Source organism: Onychostruthus taczanowskii, unplaced genomic scaffold, assembly GCF_017590055.1.
Source record: "Onychostruthus taczanowskii isolate IOZ18803 unplaced genomic scaffold, ASM1759005v1 scaffold2, whole genome shotgun sequence".
Taxonomy (NCBI): domain Eukaryota; kingdom Metazoa; phylum Chordata; class Aves; order Passeriformes; family Passeridae; genus Onychostruthus; species Onychostruthus taczanowskii.
Genome location: NW_024499239.1, coordinates 10,397,550 through 10,411,398, shown reverse-complemented (window position 1 = coordinate 10,411,398; position 13,849 = coordinate 10,397,550). Strand labels below are relative to the sequence as shown.

Genomic DNA, 13,849 nt, shown 5'->3' with positions numbered 1-13,849 from the left:
TTCTGTTTTAAGAAAATTGAAAGAGATCTGATAAAAATCTTAATTCATGTTGTAATTGGTCTTGGTAAGAGAAAATGCTACTTCATCCATTTAATTTTGCAGCAGAATAATAGGAGACCACTTCAGCATCATAGATGCTTTAGGTTTATAATTTTCAAACAATTGGACACAGAAGTGATAACAAAAATACATTTTATGAGCAGTCAAAAGATTATGCTAAAATTATTTTCAATGACTCTGATGCAGATTCTCACTTATTCTTGTTTTTTTTTATGCTCACTTTTCAGTAGTTAACAAGAGCTCTTGTGATATGATAAAAATATTGGCCTACAAGTCTTCTAACCCTAAATTTTCTAAACGAGCTTGTGTGTTACATTTTGCTATGAAGATTTTCACACAGAATAGTATTGTGTCTTTGAGAGTATCTTTGAGTAAGAGATGTTCTTCATATTATTGGTTCTTTGGTGATATTCACTGAAATAAAGGAATGCCTTTTATTTGTTTACTTAGAGACTGAAATTATTAGGAATTGACTTAATGAATGTATCTAAGTGAATAAAAATAATTTTGGGCTGCTCAGAAGTCTGTGTCATGATTCAGAAAGACAAATTTGGATAACAGGAAACAAAATATATTTGAGAAAAGCACTAAACTTAAGAGGAAAAAAGTATGTTTAAATGTTACACTATGATGTTCATAATGTAAAATGAATTAAGAAATATTATCCCTGAATAGCAGATCTTAACATGTAGCCTTGGGCTTAAGCAAATAGATATTAATGGATGTGTATTTCAACTGTATATAGAACAAAAAAAAAAAAACAAAAAAACCACATCTTGTTCATGACCAGAATACCACTACTGCAAGAAAAGTTAACAAAAGTGGAACCAAAATAAATGAAAATAAGCTAATTACAGTTCAATACAGGCAATGTCTGCTGCAGAGCTCTAACATAAAAATATGTTTTTCCTTTCATTTAATTTATTAATATTTAAAATAATAAATATTTTATTTAAGTTTAAAGTCACAATTGTCACTGCATTTGGCTAAATATTAAAAAAAATTCTTATCAGCATCATATTTCCTCTTTTAGCCTGCTACTGTAATACTAATCTCAGGTGTTTCAATCTTCCCATTGAAAAAAATAATGCCTGTTTAATTTAATTTCCTGCCAATTTTATATTAACTACAATGACAGAAGTTTAGAACAGTAGAAATATGTGATTTGAATAGGGAAAAGAGTTGTGTGGGTTGAAACTATTCATGCCGAATAGGAATCATTCATTAATATTTTGTTTGTCTTTCAACAAGCTTCCAGCAATTAAGAATGAATAGAAAGAAAAGGATAATGACATGTTGTATCAAAATTCAAGTGCTAAAGAAACACTTTGAATTTATGTGATCAGTTGATGCATCTCTTCCGCTTGTTTTTCAGATCTACCCTATACACACCTCAGAGTCACTATATTAGTCTTACAATCTGCTTGACATTGATTGACTTTCTGAAGCTAACAGGAATTATAACATTATTTAGGCCTGATTCATCACCATTGCTTTTAATGCTCGGTACAAACAGAAAATACAGAAATTCCATTGAAAGTTAAGAGAAACTTCCTTTACTGTTGGAGTTGAAAAACTGCAGAACATCTTGCTCAGAAAGGTCATGGAGTCTCCCCATTTTTGGAGATCCTAAAAACCTGACTGTTTGGATCCCCAGGCAAAGTGCTCCAGCCGACTCTGAGCAGAAGAATTGTACTGGATATTCTCCAGCTAGCTCTTAGGCCACCTTAAATTCCTGCAAACACCCCCAAGATATCACACATTGTTAAAGTGGAAACTCATCTGATTTGAAAGTCAGGGAAAAATAAGAGCCTTAATTCCTAATATCCCAGTGTTTTGGGTAATGTCCAAGCCAATGACGAATAAACTGGTAGAAATACTTGTAGAAATATAGCTTGCTTTATCTTGCTATACTCAACATACTATTATACAGTTTAGGCTAATTTTTTATGCTTCTCTATATGTTAAGTTGCACCTTGGACTGCATTTTACACTTGATTAAAATGTTTTCAGTCCTTACAGTTTTGCAGTGTAGGTACTGTGACCACAGGAAGGCCCGGAAGCCTTACTAATTTTTTGTCCAAGTGTTAAGTAATTAAGATGGTTATACTTTAGCACGTACACTTCTACAAAGAATAAGTTGTGGAGTAATTGGCAGAGAAATGGTTGATGGTTGCAAGTTTAGCTCTCTAAACAATTAAACGTAAAAAAGGTTTACTCTGCCACTCTGCTACTACAGTCCAAATGCACCAACATTTTTGAAAAATGTTTATAATGTTGATAGCAACTGATCTACAGAAACCATGAAAGAATATAACGCATAAGCAGTGTGAAATATCAGGAATTACAATGCAAAACTTCAAACTTTGGGATATGAAAAAAAAAACTCTTTCATAATGAAGGTGAAAAAGTGTCATGATTAAGCCTTGTGGAGCTACACGGATATATTGCTTTTTACCAAGTCTAGCCAAACTCTGTCCTAATGTCAACCTCCAGAACTAGGGTTCTTCATGTATTGAAAATATAATTTTAATTTCCATCTTGGATAGAGATGAATTATTTAATACAGGTTAATATAAACTCTGTACCATAGAATAAGTTAATAGAGCTCAGTTACTATAGGCAGCAGAAAATGTATGTCTTTGGCATTGCAGTGTTTTTTGTTCTATGGTTGAGTGGAAAGGAAACTATCCCATTTAAGAAATACACATGAAACAAGGAAGAAATGGAGATTCTGATTATCACTGAGGTATTATGCAAAGGCGTATATTTTCTCTGTGATCTGTTCACCTCCAAGATCAGATACAATCAGATACAATTAGGAAGAACTCCATATGCTGTTCTCAGAAAAGATGATATCAGTTTTCTGAGGGTGAAAATTATCAAAGCTACAGTATTTTTATTAAACTTACAGTCTTCTTACTAAACCTGAATATTGTAAGTCCCTACCAAAGGACTAATAAATGCTTAAGGTTGCTTTTTTTTGCTGGGATAGACAAATTGAACAACTGTGGACTTCTTTGGGTAAAAGTTCCTTGACGATGTTGATTCACAGTGGTGGTAGATGCAGCTGTGTTAATGGTGTGCATTGAAAATCAATAAAGTTAAACATAACGCTGTCCCCTCAGAGGTTGGTGCCTTAATTTGTCAGCACTTGGATGACGCATTGCAGCTGACCTGAAGCTGCCCCCTAAACTCAATCAACTTAGAAGAAAATAAGTCCCTGGATAAGTTTGGGATAGGTTGCATTCAAACCCAAGCAACTACCTCAGCCAACTCTGCTCTAGCTGAGATCCACATACACCACTGGCCAGAGATCTGGGTGGAGAGAGGTCATATCCAATCTGAGCCTGGGAAATGCAAAACCCCTATAAAAAGGGCAGCTAGATTAAACTCATTGCTGTTTGCTGAGGACTCAGTGTTGTGTTGTGGAGGCCAGTGAGTCTGCTAGACTTCCTGGAGCTATGCCCTGGAAGAATGTCCCCTAAACTTTAACCTCTCCCATGGACTCCTGTGACATGCTGTCAATCACTCCCAGTGCCACTCCCCCTGTTAGCCCTTTGGCTGTTTAACCGCCTGTTAACCACATATGGTAAAGGTTGTAGCAGTTTCTTTGTTCTTTGTACCCTCATTGATACCCTTTCTGTTTACCCTTGTGTTTCCCTGCTGGTCACTGTAATCCTTTTCCTGCTCACACCTTCAGGTGATTGATTGTTGCTGTTGGCTCTTCCCCTTTTTACCAGCATATAGTCCTGGACCCTCTACCTCTCCCTGTCTTTGTCCTTGGACCCTTTCAGTTTGTATGTGAAATAAACTACCACTGGAAACCTATACAAAGACCCTTCCTGCCTCTGCCATCTTAGATAACCAGCCACTGTGTGTGAGTGTGGTATTTGCTGTGTGCTTGGTGGAGCGGTCTCCTCATGGGGATGCTTCAGGAAGGTTGCAGCAATCTGCCATCTGCCCATGCTGCAACATCGTGTCCTGTGTCTGTCACCAACCCACGACTCCACATAACACTTGGAAATTTGTCATGTCCAGTCTTCTGAGAAATTAATGGTGTAATTTTATATATAGTAGAACAAAATTTAGTACATAGTCTGTGTTCGCTTGTTAAAGTGGAGCTTACTGTCCTTACTTTTTTCATGGCAATAAATACATAAGAAGACCAGCATTTTACCAATAACTTTGTGTAAATATTAATGTTGCAATTCATAATTTTCCCCTCTTGTTTGTTTCACTAATATGCAGTTTTAGGTGAAACTTCAACTGTTTTAGAGATTAGGATATAAACAAAGATTAGAGTATTTGAAGAAAGTTCTTGGTTTTGGAGGGGACTTATTGCATTCATAGAAACTAATGCCTAAGTAGTACTTATTGTGCATTAGTATTCTAGTGTTCATAACTAAGTTCATAGGGGTTTAAACTCATTTAACTTAAATGTTCTTATTGGTAACAATTAAAGGACTAATATGAGTTTCATGAACAGTAACATGTACATCCATATACAGGGTTTATTCAGAGGCATTTTAGAGCAACCCCATACTGCTGTGTTTTCATCAACTTTATCTCTAAGATGTCCTGGTTTTTTGGGTGTAAAAATGAGGTGCCATAAATCATTTAGCTCAAATATTCCAAGAGTATAAAAACTCAGTATCTTTTATAACTGGTAGTTCCGATCTGACAAGTGTTTATCCAGATTATACTGTCTAAACTATATGGTAATTTGCATATCAGAGATGGTGACATGGGAAACAGTCAACTGCAATACATTTTTTTTTTTTGTTGTTGTTCTTAAAATTCTTTATGTTAATCACATGGAGTGTTTCTAACTATGGAGGTAACAGACATATATTATAATCTAAGTCTATTTCTTTTTATTGGAAAAGGACAGGCCATGATGTTATTCCAACAGTTCAGATGCACTCATAATTTGCAATACGTTCGCCTGAGAAGGTCTGGTTCTCAGAGGTAATGCAATAGAAAGGTCAGAATTCTGATGTTTATACTGAAAGTAGAAGTGTAATAAATCCTGCAAAATAACCATTAACATGCACATCATTCTTTCAGAAAGAATTTTGTCATCATTATGTCATTCTCATTGATATTCTGTGGAAAGAGCTGTATTGGCTCTACTGAACTGAATACTCTGTGTGTTAGTTTTGGGTTAGATAATTCCTATTCAGTACAGCACTTAAGAGAAAAGCAAGATTAACACCCAGTTCTGTTTAAAAACTAGTATTAACAGCTTAGTAAAAGTACATCAAATTTCTTTTAGTTTCAAGGATACGTAGTGAAGTTCTTAGGGAATTTTCAGCCTCAGCTGTAAAACAGTCCAACTTCGCATCTGTCACATCTCTTCCCTACATGCCAATTAGGTATGGCATATAACTTTCAAAGAATATCTGAAAATGAACAGGATGCTCCTGAATCTTTTATAGCTTGTTCCAGAATTTATTTTAGATAACTTTGCTATTACTCTTGTGGTAGCACAGATGTGATAAAAAGGTGTTCTCTTCTTGTGATCTAGTTGAGTATGATTTCCGAGAAATCAATAAGAAAGAGAACATAAAGTTCCAAATATTTGATGGCTTTTTTTTTTTTTCCTAATTCCCATTGTAAGTTACATCACTGCTCTTGCAGGAACTGTAGATGATGCAAAGTCCTTTTGGTCTTGAGGAATACTGTCAGTGCAGGTAGCTTGGTGAGCAGCTGCAGTGGGAGCTCTGAGTGTTTGGAGCCCAGGCAAGAGGTCATGCACCACTAACCCTTTGCGTAATAAGGGGCATGGGGACCTGTGTCCATTCAGGTGACCAGACACTCAGAGACGCTGCAGAAGCTGGAGAGCCCAAGATGCTTCCAAGTGCTTTGAATATGAAAGTATAAAAGCCCAGGATTTTCTCTGTTCAGGGTCCCTCCTCAGAGGTGCCAGCTCAAGCTGTTACTTTTTTGTATGGTTATTGCATCAAGACTAAATTATCTGAGACTGTGCTATAGGGAATTTGGGGTCGAGCCAGTAAGGAGACCTAATATGACTATGTGAGTTTGCTGTGAGTAGATGCCAAAGGGCCTCTCTCCTAGCTCATTTGATTCAAATGTGACGGCCAAAATAATATGATATTCAGGAATAATCTACAGGTTGTTCTAAGTAATTCAAATCTCTGAGATTCACAGTTTTTGTCATTGGACCATAGGTAATAATTGATGTATAGTTACAGATTACAGCATATCATTGCATGAAGTTTTGGTCTGCCATACAGTAAAGTATTTCTGGTAACTGTCACCTATTTAAACTCATGGCATCTACTCATGCCAGGAAGGTTTAGCATTATATTTGTTGTCCAGCCTGCCTACCATCAGCACTAACTACCTTGATATCTTCAAAGTTTTGTACCCTCAAAATGAAACTACCTCCACTTACCCCTCTACTAGTAAACCTGATGTGGACTTCTGTTCTTCAGGGCTTGTGTGAGTGGTTGCAGTTGCTGTTTGCTCCCTTCTGGCCTCCATATATATTTCCATCCTGTAGTGACTACAGTTGCTAGTGGCAGTGATGTATGCTTATGTCTCATTCTAACATAGAGCTTGAAACACATCTGAATCCAAAGGACAGCACTATCAGACATCTTATTTTAAACACAGGAAAATTTTTGTGGTGTCTTATAAAACGAATTTATTGGTATTTTTTTTCAGAAAGTGCTTTCTAGAACAACAAACAATTTTCTACAGTTCTCTAAATGTATCATTAAATTATTTTAATTAATTAATTAAATGTATCATTGCTGCTTGAGTGTAGTTTAAATCCTAAGAGAATCCCCTAACTTCTCACTGAAAATCCTGCATGTCCTCAGTGTCCTCTGAAATGTGAAGGATTGACTCTTCCATTTCCCGAGATTCTCATTGGTGCCAGGGTTCAGCATGTAGGCTTCCAGAGCAACAGTAATATCTGTCATTTTGAATGAATACAAATCTCTAACAATCCATGTTTGTACAGTCCCAGTGGAAGCATGTTGTGTCAGCTGTGCTTGCGGTACTTTAAAGGCTTTATTAAGTCAGCTGGCAACACACCCTGTCTCCAGGCACTGGCTTTTATGGCAAAGGACCTAAGAGACTTTTTTGTCCCTTTTTTTTTTTTTTTTTTTCCTTTTTTTCCTTTTTTCCCCCCTCCTATCCCATGTTAACTAACTGTCAGAAACACAGGTAGTGATTTTATAGAAATCTTATGGGTGTGTCTCTACGTTCGTAACACCCGCAAAATAGTTTACAGATGAGCACTTTTACCCACCCACACATACATGTGCACGCACTGTCAAGTACCCTTATGCAGTCTGGTATTAATTCTGATCAACTTATTACCAGTGGTTGATAGAGAAGCTATGCAAAATTTATAAATTATTTCAACCAGCTCCCTTAGCCCATGTAGCCATTTGAAAGGAGGCTATGACAAACTGCGTGTATTCCAGTAAAATTCCATGCATACTCTGTCCAGTGGCCTTTTATGTAAGAACTGTACTTTCTGTTTGCTTTAATGTAGAGAAAATTGTTTAATTGGTAAATGTTAAAATATTAGTTTGCTTAAGTCATGTTTTGAGAATCAGTTGTTCAAAGACTGAACTTTGCAGTGACATTCAGAATCTTTTCTCTTGCAGCCGTTTCGTAGAGTGACGTTTTCTGTTGTGAGTCAGCCTCAGGACCCGCATCAAGGGTCATTGCAGAGTTGCTATGACAGCGGTCTGGAGGAGTCAGAAACACCAAGCAGTAAGAGTTCATCAGGGCCAAGACTGGGTGCCCTTCCACTCCCAGAGGACAACTACGAAAGGACTACGCCGGATGGCAGTGTTGGTGAGGCAGAGCATATGGAAAATGGTAGGGGCAAACACAACATTCACACACATAATCTCACTAGCAAGTGATACTAAGTAGACTTTTGAAAGGTCAGTCCAAACCCATAAATAAATATATTAAATAATTAATATTGTAATTATTTGATTTTAAAGTTTGTTAAAATGCAGGTATACAAAATAATGTAACATAACACCACTAATTAAAACAGCTTTTTTTTTTTTTTATATTAGTTAAAATCTGTACTGCAGAAGCAGTTAAAATATTGAAAAAAAAATATCAGTAGAGGTCTGGGGAAATGGTAATTGAATAAAATTACATACTTTTCATTTTAGATAAAAGACCATAAAGGACATATATATCCTCATTTCCTCCCATTTTTGACTAAAAACTTACTTAGGAAATTTCCCAGAATGTGATATATACAGTATCAGGAAAAGAAAATAGTATTTTAAAACCCCACTCTAGAGAATTGTCTTTTCCCCAAAAAAGTTGTATAGACTGTTTTCAAAATAAAACACAATGTCAAGTCCATTCTTCATTATTCAGGATAGAAGAATATTACTTTCCTTTTCTTCACATGTTATTTTGGACAGTACTTTTACATTTCATTTAAATTCAGGGTCCATTTATGTAGAAGGGGAAAATGCTAAATATTTATTTACTCCATAGTAATTCTCATATTATTAAAAACCAAAAAAATGTTAGCATAAGTCTCAGGTTAGGTTGTTTGCTTTCTATCTAAAACTATTCAGGATTTAAAAACCAAAAGGACTTACTAATTTTGAAATATATTTTACCAAACATGAATATTTCACTGTTCTCCACTTTTTGGCCTTGATCTAAAGTTTTATGAAGTCAGAGACTGACTTCATTATATTTTCATTTGCCCATAAAATAAATTAATACATGTTAAAGTGTACAGATTTTTGATAACCAAAGAATTAATGTGTTTTCTAATTCAATTGTAATAGGTGGGTACATGCAAGAAGGGTGGTGTATTTTTTTGTTATAGAATGAATTAATTAGTTTGGCTAAGTGCATGTTAGTTTTTTGGAGATTGCAATACTGAATAATTTCTCTTGGGTTTTGTCATATCTGATATAGACATGTCAACCCATTAAAACTATGCTATTTTTCATGGTAAGATATTTCCAAATCCAGTGTGTATTGCTGAAGAATGGCTACAGCAGTCTACTTATGCTTGAACTGTATATCCCAATAGCAAAAAAAGTAATTGACTAAAAAGGAAGACAGTATTATCCATCTAAAGTTATATTAGGTTATGTACATTTATACATTTGCATTTATATAATTTCCTTCGTTGTTTATATGAATATATTTGTTTACTTTTCATTTTTCTGGGGATGTGGTAGGGGGAAAAAGTGATACTGATATTAGTGGAAAAAAAAGTCAGAAAAAAGCTTGTAGAATTTGTACCTAAATTGGGCTGATTATTTTGGTTTTTTTGTAGTGAGATTTTGTGGTTAGGATGATAAAATTAAACAACTTGTCAATTCCCTTGGACATCGTGCAATGTAGATAATTTGTAGAGGTGAAATTCTGAATTCAGAAAGTATTTCAATATAGGATATGCATGCTCCATGCTGGAGAAACTGTAGAATCAGAAATTAATATATTTTTTAATGTATTTGGTAGCCAATGAAAAAGAAAATCACACTAACTGAAGTGCAATTGAAAATGGAAAGTGCTTGAGCCATGTCATAGGTTAAAGCAAAATAGTTAAGTTTTTGTATTGATTCCAAAACTGGAATTGCATTCTAATAACTAAAATATTTTAGGTGCTTCTTTTTTTGAAAATAGTTTATTTTATATTTGGTAGGATGAATTTCTTGGATTTGGTTTTAAAAATAGTATTCTAACATTAATAGATGGAAACGTAGAGGTAGATATATACATTAGTTCATGGCGAATGAACAAAAAAGTCTCCAGTAAAAAAATTTTGCATGGTAAGATATGAATAGAACCAGGATTTCCTCCTTATTTATAAAACCTTGAACAGAAATCTTTAAAAGCTGGGTGATATTGTGGTGAAAATTTTACTGTACAGATTTCTGGATTTTTCTGTCACGTTTTAAAGACAAGATTTCAACAGTGGCAAGTCATCTATCTTCAGAAATTTCTGTTAATAATAATCTATAAATAATGATGGAACAGGGTGGAATACACTTTTTCTCCTTCATATATGTATTACCGATATTTGAGTGAGGGTTTTCTGTCACATGATTCTTAAGTCCACTTGTGTTTTAATTATTGAGTTGTTCAAAATCTGATAATGTAATCTTCAATAATAATGGATCATTCTGATCCATTATTAGAAAATAGAATTGAAACTGAAGTTGAAATAGAATTGAAATTGAAGTCTGTCAAGCATTCATTTGTCACATTTAATTGGAATATACGTAATCTGCAGTGTTTGGCTAGGTTAAGTTTTAATCAGGATTTATACTGGATTTTTATGAAGATTTTTCATGGAAACAGCATTTTGGAAGTGATCTTGATTATTGATTTTTACTTCAAATATTTACCACTTAATTTCAGTTGGTGTGAAACAATGCAGTTATAACTAAGTGCTTTGGATTTATTTTCATTTTAGAATTTGAAATAATAATCTTCAGCACAGTACATGAAACCTTCCAAAATGTTTCCTTTTTTTTTTTTCTTCCCCAAGCCTAGATGACTAAGGAAAAGAAGTAATCTTTATAGTTAAGACAAATTTAAAAGATTCAGTTCACTGCCAGAGTATATGGGAAATTCAACTTTCTATTTGCTGTTAAGAGTTTCTTTACATTTTCTCAGTTGAGAATAAAACACTGGAAAAGTGGAAAAAAAATGGATAAGGGGGTTGATTTTCTTAGAATATGGTGAACATTGCCCAGCAGCCTACATGACTGTCAGATGTAGATTGAAGTTTTATTCTGCTGATTAGCTGTGGTGTCAGATGTGGGAGAAAAAAAGAAAAAAAAAAGAAAGAAAAAAAATGTTAGCAGATTGACTGTGAAAATTCAGTATGCAAAGATCTTGTTAATTAGTAAAATCTGCAGAACCAAAACTAACTTCTGAGTTAATTTATCCCCTGCCCTTGGAGCTTTTCTTGCAAAGAAATTCTGCTCATATGTGCAGCTTTCTCTGATTTTGCTGTTAGAATGGTACTGCCTTAATGTAAATTGCACAATAGTTTTCTGAAGACCATTTCATTACATTCATATTTGTATATCAAGGGCAAATACATTACCATGGTAAATTAGTTTTCCTGGTCTTTTGTCATAGCTTTCTAGTTCTGACCATGCCTAATGCAACGTCTCAGAAGAAAATTTTGAAAATACTCTGTGACAGAAACTTCCAGAATTACTTCTCCTCCTGACCTCAACAGTTAATAGTCAGCATGTGATTTTCTAAATAATAATAATAATAATAATAATAATAATAGTAGTAGTAGTACTAAAAACCCACTAATTTACCAAAAGACAAGTTACTGGCCTGAACAATGTCTTTCAACAGTGAAATCCTCTGAAGGCTAACAAAAATATTTGGGGTTCATTTGTTTTTAACTCTTATTTAACTGTTTAGTGTCTATTCCTTTTTTTTTTTCATTATGAAGAAGAGCATGGAAGCATTCCATTTTAGTTTTCAAACACTATGGATTGTTATGTTTCCTTATAGTTTACCTTTCCTCTGAATTATAAATCTTCCTAGGTTATAAATCTTCTTCTAACAAAGGTAGGGATAGCTGGAGATGTATTCTCAAAATCTGAAGAATGGACAAGACATCCTTTTCATACTAATTCCTATGTTATTAAAGATATGATCTTTAAATGGAGCTTTCATTGTTCTGTTTTGTCTCCCTTCACCTGGTTCCATTAGGTCTCTCCCATGTTTCTTGCAACTCTCAGAAATATTTCATTATATTCTCCCTACTCCCTACCCCCTGATTTCTGCATTCCTACAGTTTATTTATGCATGTAGTGGCCTAATCAGTTTTGGTTTGGTTTTTTTTGGGTTTTTTTTTTTTTTTTTTTTTGGTTTTTTTTTTTTTTGTTTAATTTAGCTAGAGGACCTACAGTGGTGAAACTGCAGCACTGCAAGTTATGGCTTGTATGATCTTCCCTCGAGATTTGTTTCCATGCAGTCCTAATTAAACTGCATGCCACACCTGAGATATCTGCCTTAAAGCTAGCTCAGGTACTTCTACACGAACATGTCTTTGATCTGCAGCACAGAATGTTAGGTTAGCCCATGTTTCAATATCAAATACGGTTGGAGAAGAGCAGTCGTCTCTGTGAAAGAAGGAGAATAAGGAATGGTTTACAGATTCCATTTTTGCAGGGGGAAATGGAGTAAAGAAAGATTAAGTGACATGTCTGAAGTCACAGATAAAGTAAGGAGCAGAGCTTAAAAAGGAGCTCAGAATTTTTGTGATTCAGTTACTTGACTCCCACAAAGAAATCAGTAGATAAATTACTCTCTGACTGACACATGAAATAAAAGCCAGGGAAGAGAAGTGCATTACCTTGGTTCACATAGTCTGATAATATACTCTGTTTTCAATTACAATTTCGGATTTAGACTGCAAGAGTCAAAGTTCCACCATCAGTATAAAGAAGGGGCTCATAATATATGAAAGGAAGGCTTGAAAATGTGAAGTGAATTTTGACAATTAATACATATAATTAATTTTATCTATCAGAGCATTCTATCACTTTTGCTTGTGAAATAGATTCTTAATCTCTTCTCTGGACCAAAGTGTGAAATGAAAAAATACATTAATTTAGAGAAACCATGTTTACAGAATCTATTTTCCTTTAGCTTTTTGTAGTGCAAATAATACAGCTTAAGACTTCTTGAAGACTTAACTGTCCTTATTGTATAATGGCAAACAGACACTCATTGACTTATTTCAGAGAATGACTGCATTTTTGCAGTTCCTGTTATTTTCAAATGTTCTTTCCTCCTGAATTCAGGTCCTCAAATTGCATGAGAATAATTTTGTTTTAAAACTGTGTCCTGAAAATGCTGATGTAAGTAGTCCATCTCAGAAGATAAGTCAGTAAAGGTTTTCAATATAATGATTACAAAGTAACTGTTCCTTTCCTGTTTGGTTGGTTTCTTTTTATTCTGTCATGGCTGCTACCTCTACTTTTTCTTAAATATCACTCTGCATGCATGAACCCAAAATACAAGAAAGTGCTGCAAAAATTATTATATAATACAAATACATAAGAATTCTTACCCTTGTTTCTGATGAATCTTAACCTATAATTAGGCATACGATGAATTTTGGATTCTGTAACACTAGCAACACACATGGGTAGTGTTTTGGAACACATACATATTCAGTGATGAATGATATCTTGAATGATATCAGGTTTTTTTTGAGAATATAGCATTCTGATAAGATCTGTGAAAAGACATTTTATAAGAGGGAAAAAAAAAAAAAAGCCTAGCTTGTAAGACAGAAGACAAACTGTGCAGGAATCCCTGATACACTAGTGCAGTCTTATGTAAGGCAGGGAACCTGTCTCAGAAGAACATTGGCTGCTTTTCTCCTTGATTTTTTTTCATTTCTAATCTTTTACTTTGTTCCTTTAGATCACCTTACCCCGTATGTCTGTTAATTTTTTCAACATTAGAGGAACAAATTTGATAATCTATATGCACATTAATACTTTAAGTTTTGAAACTATATTCTGCCTGTTCTTTAAGAATTGCTTGCATTTTGAAGTGTTATGCATAAATACTTATAATAGAAATGAGGGAAATACATTTTGTGTCAAATTCCTAGTGCTGATATATATTTTTATATATTAACTATTCTATGTTTCCACTGTACTTCAAATGCACTGTGCAAAGTAAAGCCTCAAATATATACCAAATACGATCAGAAATAGCTCTCATTGAAGACAGTAGAATAGCACTTTTTTCTGCC

The 13,849-nt window shown here is 34.3% G+C and overlaps 1 protein-coding gene across 2 annotated transcripts in view; it reads left to right on the top strand.

The window, feature by feature from the left end:
- Positions 1-13,849, top strand: part of PCDH7 (protocadherin 7) — a 262,992-nt gene that overhangs the window by 115,355 nt on the left and 133,788 nt on the right. For both annotated transcript variants that reach the window (XM_041403064.1, XM_041403065.1), the window contains one exon: positions 7,710-7,926. In XM_041403064.1, the coding sequence (XP_041258998.1) occupies positions 7,710-7,926 (217 nt within the window). The remainder of the gene's footprint in view (positions 1-7,709; positions 7,927-13,849) is intronic.